The sequence below is a fragment of the Bufo gargarizans genome, chromosome 2, assembly GCF_014858855.1.
Source record: "Bufo gargarizans isolate SCDJY-AF-19 chromosome 2, ASM1485885v1, whole genome shotgun sequence".
Lineage (NCBI taxonomy): Eukaryota > Metazoa > Chordata > Amphibia > Anura > Bufonidae > Bufo > Bufo gargarizans.
Window position 1 is genome coordinate 345983991 of NC_058081.1, and position 21687 is coordinate 346005677.

The 21687-nt window shown below is 43.3% G+C and overlaps 1 protein-coding gene across 2 annotated transcripts in view; it reads left to right on the forward strand.

The window, feature by feature from the left end:
- The first annotated feature begins 6038 nt into the window (after positions 1-6038).
- Positions 6039-21687, forward strand: part of CDHR2 (cadherin related family member 2) — a 226687-nt gene continuing 211038 nt past the window's right edge. Inside the window, exon 1 of one of the 2 annotated variants that reach the window (XM_044277398.1) lies at positions 6039-6094. Coding sequence is in view for 1 of the 2 variants with exons in the window: in XM_044277397.1 (XP_044133332.1) it covers positions 6208-6210 (3 nt within the window). In the remaining variant the exon portion in view is untranslated. Of the gene's footprint in view, positions 6211-21687 lie in introns of both variants that reach the window. The other variant, XM_044277397.1, reaches the window with a different exon arrangement.

The following is a 21687-nucleotide window of genomic DNA, read 5'->3' on the forward strand; positions in this document are numbered from 1 at the left end:
CAAGGTAAATTTTGTTATATTAACCCCTTCTACCCCAGGCCAGTTTTCACCTTCCTGTCAAGGTCATTTTTTGCAAATCTGACATGTGTCACTTTATGTGATAATAACTTTTGAACGCTTTTACTTATCCAAGCCATTTTGAGGTTGTTTTCTCATTACACATTGTACTTCATGACAGTCATAAATTTGAGTCAACATAGTTCACCTTTATTCATGAAAAAATGTACCAAATTTTACCAACAATTTTGAAAATTCGCAATTTTATAATTTTTTATTTCTTTGCTTTTAAAACAGAAAGTGATACCTCATAAAATATTTATTACTTAACATTCCCCATCTGTCTACTTTACACAGACTGCCAGACCCCTGCAGTGATCTGGCACGCACTGCTCTGGTGCCCGCCTCAATCACCATGACGTAATAGTACGTAAAAATGCGGGAACGCACCTGCCACCATGATGTACTATTTCATATGTCAGGAAGGGGTTAACTTGCCACATCATTTGTGAATAAACGCTGAAGTTTGAATTACGAACATGTATTTTGCCTCTGTACTGCGCCCGCTTATCCTAAGTACCAGAGCGAATCCTCACAACACACTTACACAGGGAATGCTATCAATCACTGATAACATCTCTCCTGTGTACAACTATCAGTGAATGACAGCTATGTGTGCACACTTACACAGAGATAACTATTAATCACTGATAAAACCTCCTTGTGTACAACTATCAGTGACTGACTGCTATCTCTGTATACACATTTACACAGAAGATGCTATCAATCACTGATAACACCTCCCCTGTGTACAACCAGGGGCGTTGCTAGGTCAAAACATTCGGGGCCTGGGCCCCTGATGTTTTGTCCCAGGCCCCGAATGTCCTTCCTGCCTGTTAGAAACAACTGTATTCCCATCCTCAGGACGGTAATACAATTGAATCTAATGCACTGCAAGAGCTGAAGGACCTGTGATGACCTCACAGGTCATGTGATCAGTTTTAAATGCAGTAGCTGAAAAGGACCTGAGATGATGTCTCCATCATGTGACCAGTGAAGGAGAGGATGGCTCAGCAGTGAAGACAATTCCTGGGAAGAGGCTGAGATGAGATCTGCTACAGGAGGAGAGGTAAATGAAGATTACTCAGTGTGAGAGGCAGAACAATGTTGGGAGTAGTAGTTATTTAACTGGGACTGTATGTTAGGGCTGAAAGGAGGGAAGTTATTTACATGGAACAGTGAGGTGGAGTGATTTTATTTAGATGAGACTGAAATTTGGAAGTGGCTGGGGTAGGGTGATGTTGTTTACACGGGACTGTGTGTTGAGGGGGTAATGTTATTTAAATAGGACTGCATGTTGAAGCCAGCTGTGGGTGGGAGTGATATTATTTACATGGGATTGAATGTTAAGGGATAATGTTATTTACATGGGACTGCATGTTGGAGGTGGCTGGGGAGGGGGTGATTTTTTATTTACATGGGACTGTATGTTGAAGGTGTCTGGGGGAGGGAGTGATGTTATTTATATGGGACTGAATATTGATGAGGTGATGTTATTTACATGGGACTGTATGTTGAAGGCGGCTGGGGAGGGGTGATGTTATTTACATGGAACTGTATGTTGAAAGGGACAGGAGAGATGGTGTGATGGTATTTATATGGGACTCTATGGCGGAGGGAGGGAAATAGTGTTATTTACATGGGGAGGTGCTACAGGGGGCACTACAGGCGGCATTATAAATATTAGGGGCGCTGCAGGGTGAGCATTATAATAGTAGGGGGCGATATAACTACAGGGGGCACTGCAGGTGGCATTATAAATACTTGGGGCGCTTCAGGGCGAGCATTATAACAGTAGGGGGCAATATAAATACTGGGGGCACTGTGGGGGCATTTTAAATCCAGGGGACATTAGGCATTCTTATTACTACTGGGGGCTCTATAGGAGGGATCCACATTATTTCTACTAAGAGCACTATGGGGGCCTGTTTACTACTGAGGGGTCTGTAGAGAGCTTTTTTACCACTGGCGGGAATAATAAGGGGCCTTATTTCTACTGGGGGCACTGTGAGGGTATTTTTAATACTGGAGGGCTCTTCTACTAATGGAGGAACTCTTGTGGAGCATTATCACTGTTGGGTCCAGTAGGGGGCAGTATTACTAATGAGAGAATTCTAGAAGGGAATTACTATTGTTGGGACTATGAGGAGTACTGTTACTATGGGGGGCACTCACTTTTCTTTAGGATAGTATTTGGGGGTACAGAAAAGTAAGGAAGCTAAGATGTCTATGTGTCACACTCTGCAGAGACGAGGCGGTTGAGAGAAGAGTCCGGACCGAATTGAGAAGCTGATGACAGAGAAGATCTACATCAGAGGAGACGTCACCTGAAAGGCCATGGATGTGAGAGGTATGTGCTGCTGTATAGCATGTACAGTAAAATGTCTTGAGTGCTAGTGTTTGCAGGAGGGGTGGAGATGCGGTTGTTCAACTTAGAGAATTGGCCATAGGCATTGGTGCTTTGGCCCCGGATCTTTTGAGACACTAGAAATGCCCCTGTGTACAACTATCAGTGACTGAGAGCTATCAGTGTATACACACATACACAGAGAATGCTATCAATCACTGATTAAATCTCCCTGTGTACAACTATCAGTGACTGACAGCTATCTCTGTATACACACTTACACAGAGAATTATATTTATCACTGATAACACCTCTCCATGTACAATTATCAGTGGCTGAGAGCTATCTATGTATACACACTTACATAGAGAAGGCTATCAATCACTGATAACACCTCCCCTGTGTACAACTCTCAATGACTGACAGCTATCTATGTGTACACACTTACACAGAAAATACTATCAATCACTGATAACACCTCCCCGTGTACAACTATCAGTGACTGACAGCTATGTACTGTATATATGCACAGTAAGGGCTCATGTACACAACCGTGCCATTTTTTGAGGTCCACAAATTGCGGAAATTTGCGGAACAGAACAGGAGGACCATTATAGAAATGCCTATTCTTGTCCGCAAAATGGACAACAATAGGACATGCCTCATAATTTATGCAGGGCGACGGAACAGAGCAATTGAAATGAATAGAAATGTATACCGCCCGTATTTTGAGCCCTTACAGAGGGAATATTATCAGTCACTGATAACAGTGTGTAACATTTGATAAATGTGGCATAAAGTATGCCAACACAGACTTAAGTAAAAATAAACTTCAGACATTCACCTTATGATAAATTTCCCCCATGGTGTGGGGGGATCACAATTAAAATAAATAATAAAGGAATTGCACAAAATAAAGTCATAAGAACAGATTCTCCAGAGCTGATAAAGTGCAAGTACAAAAAAGTCCCCTATGCAATCATTATAAAGCCTCATTCACAAGACCGTATTTTTGGTCCGCATTTTTTGAAGATTGGATGCAGACCCATTCATTTCAATGGATCTGCAAAAAATGTGGACAGCACACCATGCTATGTTCACATCCGTTCGATACTTCTGCAAAAAAGATAGGACCTGTACTATTCTTGTCCGTTCTGCGGACAAAAATAGCCATTGTTACAATGAAGATGCAAAAGAAAAAAAACATGCAATATGGACGTCACACGGACGTCATCCGTATTTTTTGAGGATCCGCATTTTGTGGACTGCAAAATACATACAGTCGTGTGAATTCACCCCAAGGGCTCATCCACATGAACTTGCTTTTTGTCCTTGTCCGTACGCTTTTTTTTGCGTCCCGTAAGTGGAACCATTCACTTCAGTGGGGCCACAAAAAAATTGAAATGACTCCATGTGCGTTCCGAGTCCATATGTCCGTTCTGCAGAAAATAGACCATGTCCTATTATTGTCCACATTATGGCTAAGGATAGGACTGTTCTATTAGGGGTCTGCTGTTCTGTTCCGCAAAATGCAGAACGCACATGGCAGGTGTGTTTTGCAGATCTGCAATTTGTGGACGGCAAAGCAACAACGGTCATGTGCATGAGCCTTAAGGCTAATGTCACAATTTTTTTTTTTCAGGTGTTTTTGGTGCTTTTTTTTGCTTGGAATTTGGCCACTTTTCTTTGGGGAAGAAGCGGAAGTTCCATATGTTGCTTTGAAGTCTATGGGAAATATTAAGCATAGGACAAACAGTGGCAATTTTTTTACCCTTGAGGTGCATTTTTAGGGATTGTCTGGGTCTGGCATTTGTTCTTTTATTGCTTGGCATTTTTATCATATAGCAATTTATTTTTTGTTTTGTTTGTTTTTGCTGCTTAATGCTTTTGTTATGTGTGTTGGCTTTTAATGGCATTTTTACATGGCATTTTTTTAACCAGTGATTTTTTCACTCCATAAAGCGCTTATAGAGGAAGTGATATTACATACTTTTCTTTAGGCATAGAAAAAAGCACCATTTAAAGCATCAGGTGCTAACGCACAACATATGACCAAAACGCTGTAAACGCTAGAACAAAGAAAAAAACTACTACAACATTGTATTCAAGTCTTATCTGATCTTCATCTAAGTCACAACAATAGACAATCACAGTCTGCTTAAACTAATAACACACAAAGAATTAAATGTTACCATGTATTTATTGAACGCACCATGTAAACATTCACAGTGCAGGTGTAAAAAGTATGTGAACCCCTAGACTAATGACATCTCCATGAGCTAATTGGAGTGAGGTGTCAGCCAACTGAAGTCCAATCAATGAGATGAGATTGGAGGTGTTGGTTACAGCCACCCTGCCCTATAAAAAACACACACCAGTTCTGGGTTTGCTTTTCACAAGAAGCATTGCCTGATGTGAATGATGCCTTGCACAAAAGAGCTCTCAGAAGACCTACGATTAAGAATTGTTGACTTGCATACAGCGGGAAAGGGTAATAAAAGTATCTGCGGTATGCCAGACCTTGCAGGGGAATTATGTGTGAGATCGCGGTGTGAGCAATAGATGGGCCGAGGTAAATACAGTTCTGGTTACTCACGGTTATGTCGTCCCTGGGCAGGCTCTCATAAAAGTGAAAAGGAGAACGGCACAAGGATTCTCTGGGGCACACTCTGGTGTAAAGGAAACTGTCCAGATGGTGGTTTGAGGTGCCTTTGATGGTCTGTATTAATGTGGCAGTGGCAAAGTCCCTTGAAGTCGTGACGCCGGTACCTTTTGTATAGAGGTACAACCATTTACTGTAGTATTAATAGAGGAACTTGAGACGGAGGCAAGCAGGATGAAACTCAAAGTGGAACTTTACTGAAGATGACTTCTGGTAACAGTACATTCAAAATATTTAAACAGTCTCAGTACAGAGATATCACTGCTGCAGGTCCTCTGCTGACAGGTGTAAATGTCCCTCTCTAGATATTAAAGATAATTAAATCGCAGCCTAAGGCCTCATGCACACGACCGTTGTTTGGGTCCGCATCCGAGCTGCCGTTTTTGCGGCTCGGATGCGGACCAAGTCACTTCAATGGAGCCGCAAAAGATGGTCAAGAATTACTTCTGACCATTGTGCACGTCTGATCTGCAACTACAGGAAACGTTTGGATGAAGTTATTGCTGCCAAAGGAGGTTCAACCAGTTATTAAATCCAAGGGTTCACATCCTTTTTCCACCTGCACTGTGAATGTTTACATGGTGTGTGCAATAAAAACATGGTAACATTAATTATTTGTGTGTTATTAGTTTAAGCAGACGGTGATTGTCTATTGTTGTGACTTAGATGAAGATCAGATCACATTTTATGACCAATTTGTGCAGAAATCCATATCATTCCAAAGGGTTCACATACTTTTTCTTGCAACTGTAACTATGCAGTGTTTAGATATCATCCGGTGCCAAATGAGTAAGAAATGAGTTAAGTTTCATTTACTACAGATAGAGGAAAATTCTCTGGTCCGTCTGATCATAGAGCTCACGCTTTTCTCAGTAGAAGTGGGTGGAGAGGGTAATTATTCTTGCTCATTATCTGCAGTTAATGATTGATATATGCATGATGAGATGGTGAGCAAAGGATACAAAGGTCCTGATACTGTTATTCCTTGCCCTGGCACCAGAAGAGGAACAACTGTCTCGGAGTTACAGGTTGGAGACTTTTTTCCCTAGATTTGGAATATTCGGGCTGTTATAACACAGGCAGTTCTTGTGACAGTTTTTAATGCAGTTTTTCTTTGTAAACTAACACAGAAGTGAATACAATGGTGAGTCTTTGTATCATTGTCTTTACCTTTCGATATACTTCTGGCTACGGTTAAAAAAAGTTCCTCAAAAACAGTCACACAGGTGTGACTCCAGCCTTTTTCCACATGTTATATTCATCCTATAGTCACCAGATAATGTGGGGCCTAAGTGATAGATGATAGCTGTTACTGGGGAAGGAAACCTTTTATTGTATGTAGAATCATTTCTATGACATCCTAAATGCTGTTTATTACAGGGGTTGAGCAGCGATTTATATTGATGACCTATCGTCAGGATAGATTATCAATATCAGATCGGTGGGCATCCGACACCTGGCACCCCCGTCGATCAGCTATTTGAAGAGAAGGCAGTGCTCTGTGCGAGCGCTGCTTCCTGTTCATTACACCACGTGTCGCCTTAGAAGAGCAGTCTAATTACAGGTTTTTGTGATTATACTATACCGCTGTTGCAAGGGAGGCAACCTTGCAGCAATTGCATGGAGCACCACCTCCTCTTCAAACAGTTGATCGGCAAGGGTGCCGGGTGTCGGACCCCCGCCAATCAGATATTGAAGACATATCCTGGGGATAGGTTATTAATATAAACTGCCTGCACAACCCCTTTAAGTATCTCATGCCATAAAATGTAGCCTTGTTTGGTATTTTACCTATATTTGTATTTTTACTTTTCTGACTGAAGATAGATCTGTAAAAACAGCGGGAGAAAAGTCTTTCATGCAGGACTTTGTTCTCAGCTTAAGTGCTCATTCACATGAACGTGTGAAGCCTGTACCCGTGCTGTGGACCACAATTTGCAGTCCACAATCCACGGGCACCATCCGTGGGGCAGGCGCATGGGGAAAGCAGACCTAGTTCTGCAAAAAGATAGAGCAAGTTCTATCTTTTTGCGGTGCGGAATCACGGAACGGAACACTACGGAGTGCTTTCTGGGGTTCCGTTCCGTGATTCCGCACCGCAAAAAGATAGAACTTGCTCTATCTTTTTGCAGAACTAGGTCTGCTTTCCCCATGCGCCTGCCCCACGGATGGTGCCCGTGGATTGTGGACTGCAAATTGTGGTCCACAGCACGGGTACAGGCTTCACACGTTCATGTGAATGAGCACTTAAGCTGAGAACAAAGTCCTGCATGAAAGACTTTTCTCCCGCTGTTTTTACAGATCTATCTTCAGTCAGAAAAGTAAAAATACAAATATAGGTAAAATACCAAACAAGGCTACATTTTATGGCATGAGATACTTAAAGGGGTTGTGCAGGCAGTTTATATTAATAACCTATCCCCAGGATATGTCTTCAATATCTGATTGGCGGGGGTCCGACACCCGGCACCCTTGCCGATCAACTGTTTGAAGAGGAGGTGGTGCTCCATGCAATTGCTGCAAGGTTGCCTCCCTTGCAACAGCGGTATAGTTCTGCATCGCCAGATTTGTGGACCCATTGAAATGAATGGGTCCGCATCCGTGATGCAGAATGGCCACGGAGCGGTGCCCGTGTGTTGCGGATCGGCAAATACGGTCCACAATACGCCAACGGGCAACACACGTTCGTGTTAACAAGTGTCACGGAGGTTCCCGTGGCAGGTACCAGGAGATCGGAGAGACTGGCAACTCGTGGGTTACATTGACAAGTTCACTGTGGATATTAGTGTGTCTGTGTTTTTGTGAATGCCACATCCCTTGCTTCAGGCGTTGCTTGCTGGTAACCTGCCGTATTGTTTGCCCTATAAGATGCACCTAGGTTTTTGAGGAGGAAAATAAGAAAAAACTATATTTTTAACCAAAAGGTGTGCTTTTGGTGGGTTTTGAACTAATGGTGACACTACTATGGGGGATCTGTGGATGGCACAGTTATGGGGGGATCTGTGGGTGGCACTGTTATGGGGGGATCTGAGGGGGCACTGTTATGGGGGTGGATCTGAGGGGGCACTGTTATGGGGGGGGATCTGTGGATGGCACTGTTATGGGGTGGTGATGTGTGGATGGCACTGTTATGGAGGGGGATCTGTGGATGGCACTGTTATTGGGGGTGGATCTGTGGATGGCACTGCTATATATGTGTCACCCACAGATCCCCCACCCCACAACAGTGCCATCCACATATCCCCCACCCCATCATAGTGGCATCCACAGATCACCCCCCATAACAGTGCCATCCACAGATCACCACCCATAACAGTGCCATCCACAGATCTCCCCCCCAATAACAGTGCCATCCACATATCCCCCACCCCATAATAGTGACATCCACAGATGCCCTAATATACCGGAGCTACAGTAAACCTGTGGGAGGGGCCTGTGTCATGCAAATGCGGCGGGGCGGTGCGGTCACTGTACTCCGGCCCCACCGCTCACTCACTCCTTTATTGCCTAAACATTTTATAATAATAGCTTTCATTGAAGTTCCGATCCCCAGCCCCATCTGTACTACTTACTAAATGTCCTGTAGCAGGCAGAGCAGGGCGGGCGGCCGGCCGAAACTCACTGAATAAATTAGGCTGCGCAGGCACGTGACGTCAGTGAGTTCTGGCCGGCCGCCCACCCTGCTCTGCCTGCTACAAGACATTTAGTAAGTAGTACAGATGGGGCTGGGGATCGGAACTTCAATGAAAGCTATTATTATTAAATGTTTAGGCAATAAAGCAGTGAGTGAGCGGCGGGGCCAGAGTACAGTGACCGCAGCGGCTCCATTTGCATGACACCAGCCCCTCCTCCCTCCCCCGTCCAGCTGATACATGGCAGCATTCGCCCCATAAGACGCCCCACTTTTGGGCGGAAAAAAGTGCATCTTATGGGGGCGAAAAATACGGTACCTTTCCCATAAGTAGCCGCTTCTCACTAGCTGGTCGGTTGTACTCTGTGGTGCTTCTGGAGTTGCCAGTTTTCTACTTTCAGATAAGTCTTGTCTGTTCATATTGTTTTGTGTTTGTTATATTCCCTGTTGTTTGTATCTGGGCCTGAGACAGAGACTTCCATTGGTCCATCTGGGGAGGATTGGGATGTGTCTGGTCCTAACCTCATTCCAGGGCCTTATAGGGATATAAGGGCCTAGGTATATAACATATGAATATTCCTACCTATTTATATTGGGGCCCAGATTAGGGCTGTTTAGGAGGTGACCTGTTTCTTCCCTAGTTTCCAAGCCCAGTTACTGTTCCCCTTCCCTCCTGTGTTTAGTGTGGAGTTTTTCCCCCACACTGATCATGACAGGCGGCCCTCCTAGGCATCGGCCCACCGGAATATTTCCCTGTAGGGTCTATGGCCAATCCACCCCTGCTTGTCTGTAATATTGATAAGATTAGAACATGTTCTATTTTTTTGTGGGTGCTTCGTAATGGACACATGGATAGTGACAGCACATGGTGTGCTGTCCACATCTTTTGCGACCCCATTGGAATGAATGGATCCACACCCGACACACCAAAAAATGTGGATACGGACAAAAACAATGGCCGTGTGTATGGACCCTAAGACTAATAATAAAAGCCATATTAATTGACAAATTGGATTAACTTAACCCCTTATACCCCTGGAAATTTTCCATTTTTGAAAGTAATAGTAGAAAAGTACAGTGGCTCTACCACACTGGGCAAAAATGGTAAAGGTGCTCACTCCATGGCACACCCTTTGCCGAATAAATATAATCTTTCATAAGTCAATGGGGGCATATCCTAGCGATATGCCCCCATTGTCTATGATGAGACAACCCCTTTAACTATTCTACCTATGAACTATATATATTAATGGAAAGAAAGCTGATGCTGAAACGGAGGTATTGACTATATTCAATGAGACTTGGATCAACTAGTGCTTGCATCGAGTAATATGGAATTCAGATATCATTATTAAAAACTATATACAAGCACAAATAATTAATTACAATATATCATTGCAAATGATTCATACTTTTCATTTATAGAGTAATTAATTTTTTTAATTCATGCATATAAAACAGCGCTACTATATGGACACTATTTATAATTACTTTTTTTTATAAATAGTTTTTTCCTTTATCAATCAAGCTTCACTAATATCCAACTATGTATGAATTCACAATTATATTGATATTTTATTATTTTTTTTTATTTTGTGTATATGTGAAATGCCTGCCTTCCCGAGGCCAAAAGTTTTTTTTTTAATATGAAGGAATAAAAAAATTCTAATTACCTCCCTAATGCAAAAAAAAGATCATAATCATTACCACATCCCAAAATGTCCATATGATTAAAAAATATAAAAATATTTATCCCATACGTGGAACAGTGTAATGGAAAAAAAAAATCGCGCAAATTTGCTGTTTTTTCTCTTGCTTCACCTCCCAAATAAAATTGATTAAAAAGTGATCACAAAGTAATACACACCAGCCATACACACCACAAAATGGTATCAATGAAAAGTACAGATTTCCCTCACACAGCTTAGTAGACATACATATAAAAACGTTATAAGGGTCAGAATATAGTAATGCAAAGAAAAATCTGTTATTCTTAAAACACAAGAAAAATGTTTGCTGTGAGGCCCGGTCATTTCTAGTTACAGCACTGTATACGTACAAATGGGGTATTGCTGTAATTGTACTGACTTGCATATTAAAGGAAACAGGTCAGTTTTGCTGCATAAGGAACACTGTAAAAAAAGAAAGCCACAAAACATTGTTAGAATTTCGTTTTTTTTTCCAATTCAATTTTTTTCCAGCTTCCCACTTCATAGTATGCAATATTAAATGCTGTCTTTAGAAAGCACAACTTGTCCCGCAAAAAGCAAGTGCTCATACAGCTTTCTGAAAGGAAAAATAAAATAAAAAAGTTATAATAAAAAAAGCTCCTGGATGGCCGGGAATAAAGAAATGGAAACTAAAAAAGGAAAATGACCCAGTCTTGAACAGTCTTGTGTTAACCCAAGCTTTAAGCTTCATTCACATTTCCGTGGAACATGGTTCGTGAGATACCGGACTGGCATCCTGCTTAGTGCAGGAGCGCACGGAGTCATTGGTTGCTATGACGCCATGCACTTTGTGCCACCACCGCAGTACAGTAATACACTCATATCGATCATACGAGTGTATTACTGTACTGCGGTGGTGGCACAAAGCGCATGGCGTCATAGCAACCAATGACGCAGTGCGCTCCTGCACTAAGCAGGATGCCAGTCCGGTATCTCACGGACCGTGTTCCACGGAAATGTGTGAATGAAGCCTTACTTTTTAGGGCGGGTTTACATCTGTGTTGGAGGCTCCACTTGGGGCCTCTGTCACAGATTCTGTTAAAAAGATTAAATAAAGTCCTGGAGGACTTTTTTGTCTGGTAAAAAAGCAGGATTCTGAACGGAAATTGAACAGACTCCATTGTAGTCAATTGAGTCTTTTTAGCTCTGTTCGGATCAATTATGTGCTCCACCTGACACTTCAAATTTTTCAGTTTTTCTGCTCCTCTAGTGGGGCAGAAAAACAAAAAAACTAAGCTTTGATGTGAATGTGCTCTTAGAAGGGTCCCTTAACAATAAGCTCATAAATTGTCTAACTGCTGGAAATCCCGGTGATCAGCTGTAATTAGTGGGGAAACCTAGCAGTAAAGGTGCCTGCATACAGTGCAGATTTATGTGCATCGGTATGAAATATGCACCAAACTGTTCAAATAAATGCGCATAAATCCACACTATTTATTGTGGCTTTGGTGTGTTCTTTGTGAGGATGGTTTTTTTTATGTGGTTTTTCATGTGTATTTTCCTATTTATGTTAACAAGCCCATTAAAGTCAATGGTGAAAACCACTGTACAGAAGATGCTGGTTGCTGGTGGGGTACATGAGTTTCTGATTCTCAAAGCATTAATTACCACAAAGAACTCATTATGTACCTGGCAAGCGGCAGAGAAGAGGGTTTGGGTGGCCCACCTGGAAATCGGCCCACTGGAAAATTTCCCTATATGGTCTATGGCCAATCGATCCTTGAAAATAGGCTGCTGAATTGGGAAAAAAAGTCAATTTCACTTACCTTCATTCAGTTTTCTTTAAAAACAAAACAAAAACATAGGGTTCAAATTTCCCTAAGTTGGATACCTTATGGGGTCAACATAAAAAAATTGTAATTTTAAAGGGGTTTCTAGTGTTTTTACACTGTAAAAAACTGTTCTGGCAATATAGTGTCATAAAACCAGCAATACAAAAATAGGCCTCTGAAATCTATAATACGCTATACTCATTTCAGGTCTTGCGGTGGGCGTAGGCAAAATGCACAAATAGCATCCATTTTCACAGAACAAGCATATGGTAATGATTTAAAAAATGTTTTGTCTTGAAATCTTTTGTAACAGAGAGAAAATTGATAAAGTAAAAAATATACATTTTGTCCCATAGTTTTCAGTTTTATTTCACAAAAGAAAGGTCTAATGTGTCCTGTAAAAAGTAATATTAAATACATGCAAGTTGGCTAAGAAATGAAATAGTTATTTGCAGTTAGATAGGGTCATTGCTAAAATTGAAAAATTTGCCTGGTTATGAACAGGTAAACACCTCTTTTCATTAATTTTTTTATGATTCTTCCCCCCTTTCTCCCCAAGTTCTGGAATGCAATGACAGCAATAGTAAATGATGTCTGAGTGACACTGACAGACATACCGGTGGGTAAATGTATGTTTGACAGTGTTAGCATACAGCGTTTTTAAGAACACACCATGCTGACACGATGTTATGCTTTTTTTTATTCCAAAGCTTCCAAAAATTGTCCCTTATTGGGGCAGATGATGTTTAAACACACATGGTGTTATGGGATAAAAAAAAAAAAATTTAAGTAGCTTTTTGGAGGACCAAGCGTCCAAAAATTATGCCTTCACAGGGTCACAAAAGTAGCAGCAGTGGCACAATGGTGGTGGCAGCAGCCTTACAGAACATGATGGTAGGCAGGTCACTGCACTGGCTTGATGGCGGCAGCAGTAGCTATACAGAATGTGATTGTAGGCAGGTCGCAGCAGTGGCATGATGGTGGCACCGCCTGCAAGGCTAGATCTATTTATCGCAATCAGCTGGAGGAGTGTGAAAATCCTCCTGAATCCAGGCTTGGTCCATTTTGACAAAAGTAATGTTTTGGACACTGTCGGAGGACAACTTGGTCCGTTAGGGTGTCACCATGCCCCCCGCAACCCTGAAAACCCTCTCTGAGATTACACTGGAGGCTGGGCAAGAAAGGAGAAAGTGTGCTGTGCCAGTTCGGGCCACTATTCCAGTCTGCCTGCTCAGAAATTCATGGGGTCAGGGAACAAGGTATGTGCTAGAGACTGGTGAGAATTTAGGTAGGCCTGAACCTGGGTGTTGAGACAAGAGCTAGTGGCTCGCTGACTGGCGTCAACCTGGTGCAGCACGTGGAAAACTGCTCCATCATGTTGAGGAGACTGAAATGGCTTCTGCTGCTAAGGCTTCTGCTCCTCGTGGCAGTGGGGGAGGAGGGTGACTCTGCAGGGGGCGAAGAAGGGCCTCCCTTGCAGACACTTTGGCATCAGATATTTACTCGCCGTAAGCTGTGGCAAGCTGCATACACAGTGTTTCCTCGTAATAACGTAAATTGGCCTCCCTTTCTGCAAGAGGAAAACATTCACCCATTTTGCCTTGGTAGCAGCAGGTTCACCTGTCACTGTGTAAGCAAGGAAGCATACAGGTCGCCATTCTGGCCAGCATGCCCAAGGAGCTGGTTCTTTCCGGCTCCGCCCCGATGGAGACGATTGGATGTCTTCACCGGTGCTATCTTCATCATCGTCCTCTTGCTCCTTCACCTCTTGCTCCTCTTCTTGCAGTGGCAGCTCCTCATCCTCGTCCTCCATTGCAGATTACCTTTGTGTGTCTGCAACAGCTATAGGACGGACAGCTAGATGCGTCAGCTGGTCTTCTACTGTTGACCCCTGATGCATGAGCATCAGTATCTGTTCCTGCTGGCAAATTTTGTGACCTTTTCGGAAGGGCTTCAGCACCCAACAGTCATCTTGGATGAGCTGCTACTGCCTGACCTCGAAACAACACATGCTCCCTGCCGCTGAGGCTGTCTGGTGCATGACAAAATCATTCACAGCTCCTACAGACTCTCAACCATGTGCAATGATGAATTCCAGTTGGTACATCGCGGACGAAGCATTGTAACAGCAGGCTGTTCTGTTGCCTCCGGTCCAGGAGAGAGTTCTTCGTCACGTAAGAGTGGCTGAAGTGCTTGGACAGTCTCCTGGACTTTGCCAGCACCTTGTGCACACCAGTGTACTTATTTAGAAAGCGCTGCACCACTAGGTTGGTAATGTGTGCACCATGCAGGGAGCATGTGTTATTTCATCCAGGTTCAGGGTGGCCAGGATTGGTTGTCCAGAAGACCACTAGGGACATTCAAATGTGGTAGATGTGTGGCATGTGATCAGGTCAAAAAGACCAATAAATTTATCAGCTCCAATACAGGCATTGAATATGAAGTACGGGACTTTATTAATTGCCTTTCTACTGGAGTGGTGTACCTAGCCCAATGCAGCTGTCCTCTTGACTATGTAGGCAAAACAAAAAGGGAATTTAGGTGACGCATAAGGGATCACATTAATGATATCCAGAATGAAAAAGACGCCTCAGTGGCAAGACATATGTCTCTGGTTCATAGAGGGGATACCACACGTGCAAAATTTGTGGGGATACAATATATCCCTAAACCAAAGAGGGGAGGGGACTGGGACAACAAAATTCTGAGAGCAGAAGCTAGATGGATCTTTAAAATGAAATCGGTAACACTGCATGGACTAAATGAGTTTCTGTCATATAAACCCTTTTTATGACTAAACTCTTTGGAGTTCAATGGACTCTACAGTCCTGTTTCATCAACAACAACTGCTACATCAGATTCTAAATATATGTTGATCTGTTGGTCCCAGTTCACCCCTGACATCATCAAAAATTATGAATGGAGTATATAAACAAGTTCAATAACATCATGTAGTTATGTATACAGAGAGTACGCACAATGGGTTTTTATAGCAAACCTACATACAGTGGCACCTTTGTCATCTGATCAAAGCTAGTTCAGCAATGAATCTTTTTGAAATCACTTTGATTTAGTCCATGTCAGAATCGGATACTTAGTCCATGAGAACGGTAGGAATGCTGTCGTTGATATGGGTTACTATAGCAAACCTAAACATAAGGACACTCATGTCATCAGATAAAAGCAGATCAGCAATAAATCCTTCTGAGGATGTCATGTCTGAATCGGACATTCAATTTATGATAATGTCAGGACTGATGTCAGTTGCTATGGGTTACTATAGCAAACCTAAACATAAGGACACTCATGTCATATGATAAAAGCCGATCAGCAATGAATCCTTCTGAGGATGTCATGTCTTAATCGGACATTCAATTCATGATAATGGCAGGACTGCTGTCGGTTGCTATGGGTTACTATAGCAAACCTAAACATAAGGACACTCATGTCATCTGATAAAAGCAGATCAGCAATGAATCCTCCTGAGGATGTCATGTCCGAATCTGACATTTAGTCCATGGATATGGCCGGACTGATGTCGGTTACTATGGGTTACTATAGCAAACCTAAACATAAGGACTCTCATGTCATATGATAAAAGCCGGTCAGCAATGAATCCTTCTGAGGAAGTCATGTCTGAATCGGACATTCAATTCATGATAATGGCAGGACTGCTGTCGGTTGCTATGGGTTACTATAGCAAACCTAAACATAAGGACACTCATGTCATCTGATAAAAGCAGATCAGCAATGAATCCTCCTGAGGATGTCATGTCTGAATCGGACATTTAGTCCATGGATATGGCCGGACTAATGTCGGTTACTATGGGTTACTATAGCAAACCTAAACATAAGGACACTCATGTCATATGATAAAAGCCGGTCAGCAATGAATCCTTCTGAGGATGTCATGTCTGAATCGGACATTCAATTCATGATAATGGCAGGACTGCTGTCGGTTGCTATGGGTTACTATAGCAAACCTAATCATAAGGACACTCATGTCATATGATAAAAGCCGATCAGCAATGAATCCTTCTGAGGATGTCATGTCTTAATCGGACATTCAATTCATGATAATGGCAGGACTGCTGTCGGTTGCTATGGGTTACTATAGCAAACCTAAACATAAGGACACTCATGTCATCTGATAAAAGCAGATCAGCAATGAATCCTCCTGAGGATGTCATGTCCGAATCTGACATTTAGTCCATGGATATGGCCGGACTGATGTCGGTTACTATGGGTTACTATAGCAAACCTAAACATAAGGACTCTCATGTCATATGATAAAAGCCGGTCAGCAATGAATCCTTCTGAGGAAGTCATGTCTGAATCGGACATTCAATTCATGATAATGGCAGGACTGCTGTCGGTTGCTATGGGTTACTATAGCAAACCTAAACATAAGGACACTCATGTCATCTGATAAAAGCAGATCAGCAATGAATCCTCCTGAGGATGTCATGTCTGAATCGGACATTTAGTCCATGGATATGGCCGGACTAATGTCGGTTACTATGGGTTACTATAGCAAACCTAAACATAAGGACACTCATGTCATATGATAAAAGCCGGTCAGCAATGAATCCTTCTGAGGATGTCATGTCTGAATCGGACATTCAATTCATGATAATGGCAGGACTGCTGTCGGTTGCTATGGGTTACTATAGCAAACCTAATCATAAGGACACTCATGTCATATGATAAAAGCCGATCAGCAATGAATCCTTCTGAGGATGTCATGTCTGAATCGGACATTCAATTCATGATAATGGCACGACTGCTGTCGGTTGCTATGGGTTACTATAGCAAACCTAAACATAAGGACACTCATGTCATCTGATAAAAGCAGATCAGCAATGAATGCTCCTGAGGATGTCATGTCTGAATCGGACATTCAGTCCACGACAATGGTAGGACTGATGTCGGTTGCTATGGGTTACTACAACTAACCAACATACAATGGCACCTCTGTCATCTGATCAAAACAGATCAGCGTCGAATCCTTTTGAGAATCAAATCATTGTGGATCAATGTCTGAATGGGTTATTCAGTCCATGGGATTGGTAGCACTGATGCCAAACTGTGTCGATGAAACACTATAAATGACTTCGCTATATAGAGATTGCCTTCCTGGGGACGCGGCTATTGATCCCCATGACAACAAGCACTCCCACAGGGCGTAACCACTGGACTTGGAGATAAGCAAGGGGCGGTCTGGGGCGGTAAGCATCCGTACCATGTGACCTCCCCTGCTATTATGTGATGTATGACACCGTTGGTGGGTGTGATCTTCCTAGGTGCACACCCCCTCGCTCATTGGACAATGGGCTGTGAGGGGGTGGTGCTAGAGGAATAAAAAGAAGGCATTAGTCAAAATACGCTGCCACTGCCTCTAACAAACAAATGTAGCGCTGCCACTGCACTGAGCGCTGCAAAGAATTTCATTCCCTGATGAGCCAAATCTGGCAAAACGCGTCGGATGACTCCTTAGATGCTTGTTTAGTTTGGTAGGAGAAGCAGGGTATTTTAGATCAGACCCGAGGTTCCAGTGGCTGGAGGTCGCCCTTGCAAGGGCGAGTGCTCCAACTACAGCCTGTCAGCAATTCCACTATCTAGATTAGTATAGTAGGGACAGGCAGGACTTGCAAGATAGTGAGCCTAGCACTCCATATGACGTCCCCCCCCCCCTCCGCAAACAATAAGACAAGGCAACTAGGTCTGATAAGTACCAGTATTTCTTCTCCTGTCCGCGCTACACAAGGACAGGACCCGGCACCAGTAATTGGACCAGCCCTGCCAATCATGTATACCCGGCCCCTAAGACTTGATAAAGGAGTATTTTTACTCCGAAACGCGTTGTCACCTGAACAAATAAATATATCTAAAAAGACGACATTCGCTATTGTGGTTTTGCGCCAAAAGGTATCACAGTGTGTACAAGCTAGTACACAGCCCTTTTACAGCTCCTTCAAATTAAGGAATTGTTATTTAGATTTTACAATGCCTCAATTCATTTTAATGATAAAATAAAGTAAAAGTTACGTTTTATTTTTTCTACCAAGGTACACTCATATTTAGCCTTTCATACTAGAAACTACTGAGGCGAATTTTAGGTCACAATTGACCTTTTAATAATTGTGCGACAGGATGTTGTGCACAGTTGGAATCGGCGGGGTGACTCCCATGGGATGTTTGCTGCTTGAGGTACTTGTGCAACTGCTCGTTGGTGTGGCTTCACTTGACACATGTGATAGGAAGGAGAGGTAGTGGAAGGACCCTGTGCCCTGCTGCTGTTGAGGACAGGAACATGTCCATGGAGGAGGCAGATAAATGACTGGTGTAGGAGCCAGGCCGACACAATCATTAGGGTACTGGGGTGCTGCTTCGCTGCTGCCAGAAAAAACATTGACCCAGTGGGTCATGAACGACATGTACTGTCCCTGCCTGTAAGAGCTACACCAGGTGTCCACCGTGGTGTGAACCTTGCCACAAAGCAAATATAGCAGGGAGCATCCCATGTTGTCTGCCAGTTGAGAGTACAAAGCAGGGATGGCTTTTTGGAAGAAATAATGCCTGCTAGGAATCTTTCAGTAAGGCGGAGTGATTGCCATTAGCTCATTAAAGGCAGCAGACTTGATTAAATGGTACGGCAGCAACAGCACCACCAGCACCTTTGCCAGGTGGGATCTAATCGTGCACCCCATCGGATGGCTGGGCATGTAGAGTTGTTTCCTGGCCACACATTCTGTTATCGATGGCTGACGATGGAGTGAAGAAGGAGAGAGTCTGAAGCGGAAAGGGATGATGAGACCTGTGGATGTGGCCTGGCTGGTGTAAAGGGAACGGGAGAAGGCGAGAACTCCTGCTGCAGTGGCTGGTTGCCACCTCTGTTTGCCCACTGGATGGGGTGATGCCGCTTCATGTAGTTCAATACATTTATGTTTGCTTGCGCATCTCTTCCTGCATCGTGGAGAAAAAATGCCAGGCGAGAGATGCAGCAGAGGTAGAGGCAACCGAGCTCAGCTTAGCTCTGGCACGTTTTGGGCCTAACCCACCCACAGCATTAGAGGCATCACCATATCCCAAAGCAGTGTCCCTGACTTTTCTTTGGCAGTTAGGTGTCCTCTGCTCTTTATTGCTGCTGCCATCACCCTCCTCCTGTGATGTTGCCTCCTCCTTAGCACCCCAATCTGGCTCCCAGGTCCTGTCTAGCACACAATCATCATCAGAGTACTCACCATCCCTTTCACTTCTATTACACTGAGGATATCATGGTGGGTTCTTCAGCCCCCATCCCCGGCTCTGCCCAGATGCCACTGTCTCTGCCCTCAACGCCATTACCATACAGATGCCACTACTACTACCACAAACATGGCTATGCCTGGGGTGTGCAGACTCCTCGTCCACCTCCTCCTCAGGGCAGTACAAACGCTGACTGCTCTAACACTTCTTAGGAGAAAGGAAGGCTCCCCACTTGGAAGGGGCAGTGAAGACTGTGAGGACTACACTGAAGGCCTTCTTTGTGGCTGCAAGTAGGAGGAGCAGGAGGAATGCAGTGACTGCTGGTTCCATGGCACTGTGTGTCGGACTTCAAAGTCACCTCTACATCTTCCTGCTGCGACTGAGAAGAGGAGTGAGCCATCCAATCCACAATGTCATCCTCTTTCTCCCCAACTATGTCTGAAGCCAGCAGGGACAATTGTGGCCTACTACTACTACTACTACTACTACTTCTTCTGGTCGGATAATTGGTGCTGCTACCCACATTCTAGTACTGAGTCGTTCATTTGGAATCCTTTCGTAGTCCTGAAATTTTTGGGCCTCTCAGAGAATTTTGTGCACTACCCTGTATATTGGTGTAGTAATCAAGTAAATGTGCTGCTTTTGAATATAATCAATAACCTTCCCCCCAATTTTATTTTATAAAAAATGATTGAAAAGATTTGAGGACTCAAATAAAAGGAAACAGATTTAGGCCTAAATTCGTTATTTCTCACAGATACTTTTATGTGCCACCCTGTCTATGGGTGTAGTAATTATATATACACTACGTGCAGAATTATTAGGCAAATGAGTATTTTGACCACATCATCCTCTTTATGCATGTTGTCTTACTCCAAGCTGTATAGGCTCGAAAGCCTACTACCAATTAAGCATATTAGGTGATGTGCATCTCTGTAATGAGAAGGGGTGTGGTCTAATGGCATCAACACCCTATATCAGGTGTGCATAATTATTAGGCAACTTCCTTTCCTTTGGCAAAATGGGTCAAAAGAAGGACTTGACAGGCTCAGAAAAGTCAAAAATAGTGAGATATCTTGCAGAGGGATGCAGCACTCTTAAAATTGCAAAGCTTCTGAAGCGTGATCATCGAACAATCAAGCGTTTCATTCAAAATAGTCAACAGGGTCGCAAGAAGCGTGTGGAAAAACCAAGGCGCAAAATAACTGCCCATGAACTGAGAAAAGTCAAGCGTGCAGCTGCCAAGATGCCACTTGCCACCAGTTTGGCCATATTTCAGAGCTGCAACATCACTGGAGTGCCCAAAAGCACAAGGTGTGCAATACTCAGAGACATGGCCAAGGTAAGAAAGGCTGAAAGACGACCACCATTGAACAAGACACACAAGCTGAAATGTCAAGACTGGGCCAAGAAATATCTCAAGACTGATTTTTCTAAGGTTTTATGGACTGATGAAATGAGAGTGAGTCTTGATGGGCCAGATGGCTGGATTGGTAAAGGGCAGAGAGCTCCAGTCCGACTCAGACACCAGCAAGGTGGAGGTGGAGTACTGGTTTGGGCTGGTATCATCAAAGATGAGCTTGTGGGGCCTTTTTGGGTTGAGGATGGAGTGAAGCTCAACTCCCAGTCCTACTGCCAGTTTATGGAAGACACCTTCTTCAAGCAGTGGTACAGGAAGAAGTCTGCAAGGTAAGAAAAACATGATTTTCATGCAGGACAATGCTCCATCACACGCGTCCAAGTACTCCACAACGTGGCTGGCAAGAAAGGGTATAAAAGGAGAAAATCTAATGACATGGCCTCCTTGTTCACCTGATCTGAACCCCATTGAGAACCTGTGGTCCATCATCAAATGTGAGATTTACAAGGAGGGAAAACAGTACACCTCTCTGAACAGTGTCTGGAGGCTGTGGTTGCTGCTGCACGCAATGTTGATGGTGAACAGATCAAAACACTGACAGAATCCATGGATGGCAGGCTTTTGAGTGTCCTTGCAAAGAAAGGTGGCTATATTGGTCACTGATTTGTTTTTGTTTTGTTTTTGAATGTCAGAAATGTATATTTGTGAATGTTGAGATGTTATATTGGTTTCACTGGTAAAAATAAATAATTGAAATGGGTATATATTTGTTTTTTGTTAAGTTGCCTAATAATTATGTACAGTAATAGTCACCTGCACACACAGATATCCCCCTAAAATAGCTAAAACTAAAAACAAACTAAAAACTACTTCCAAAAAT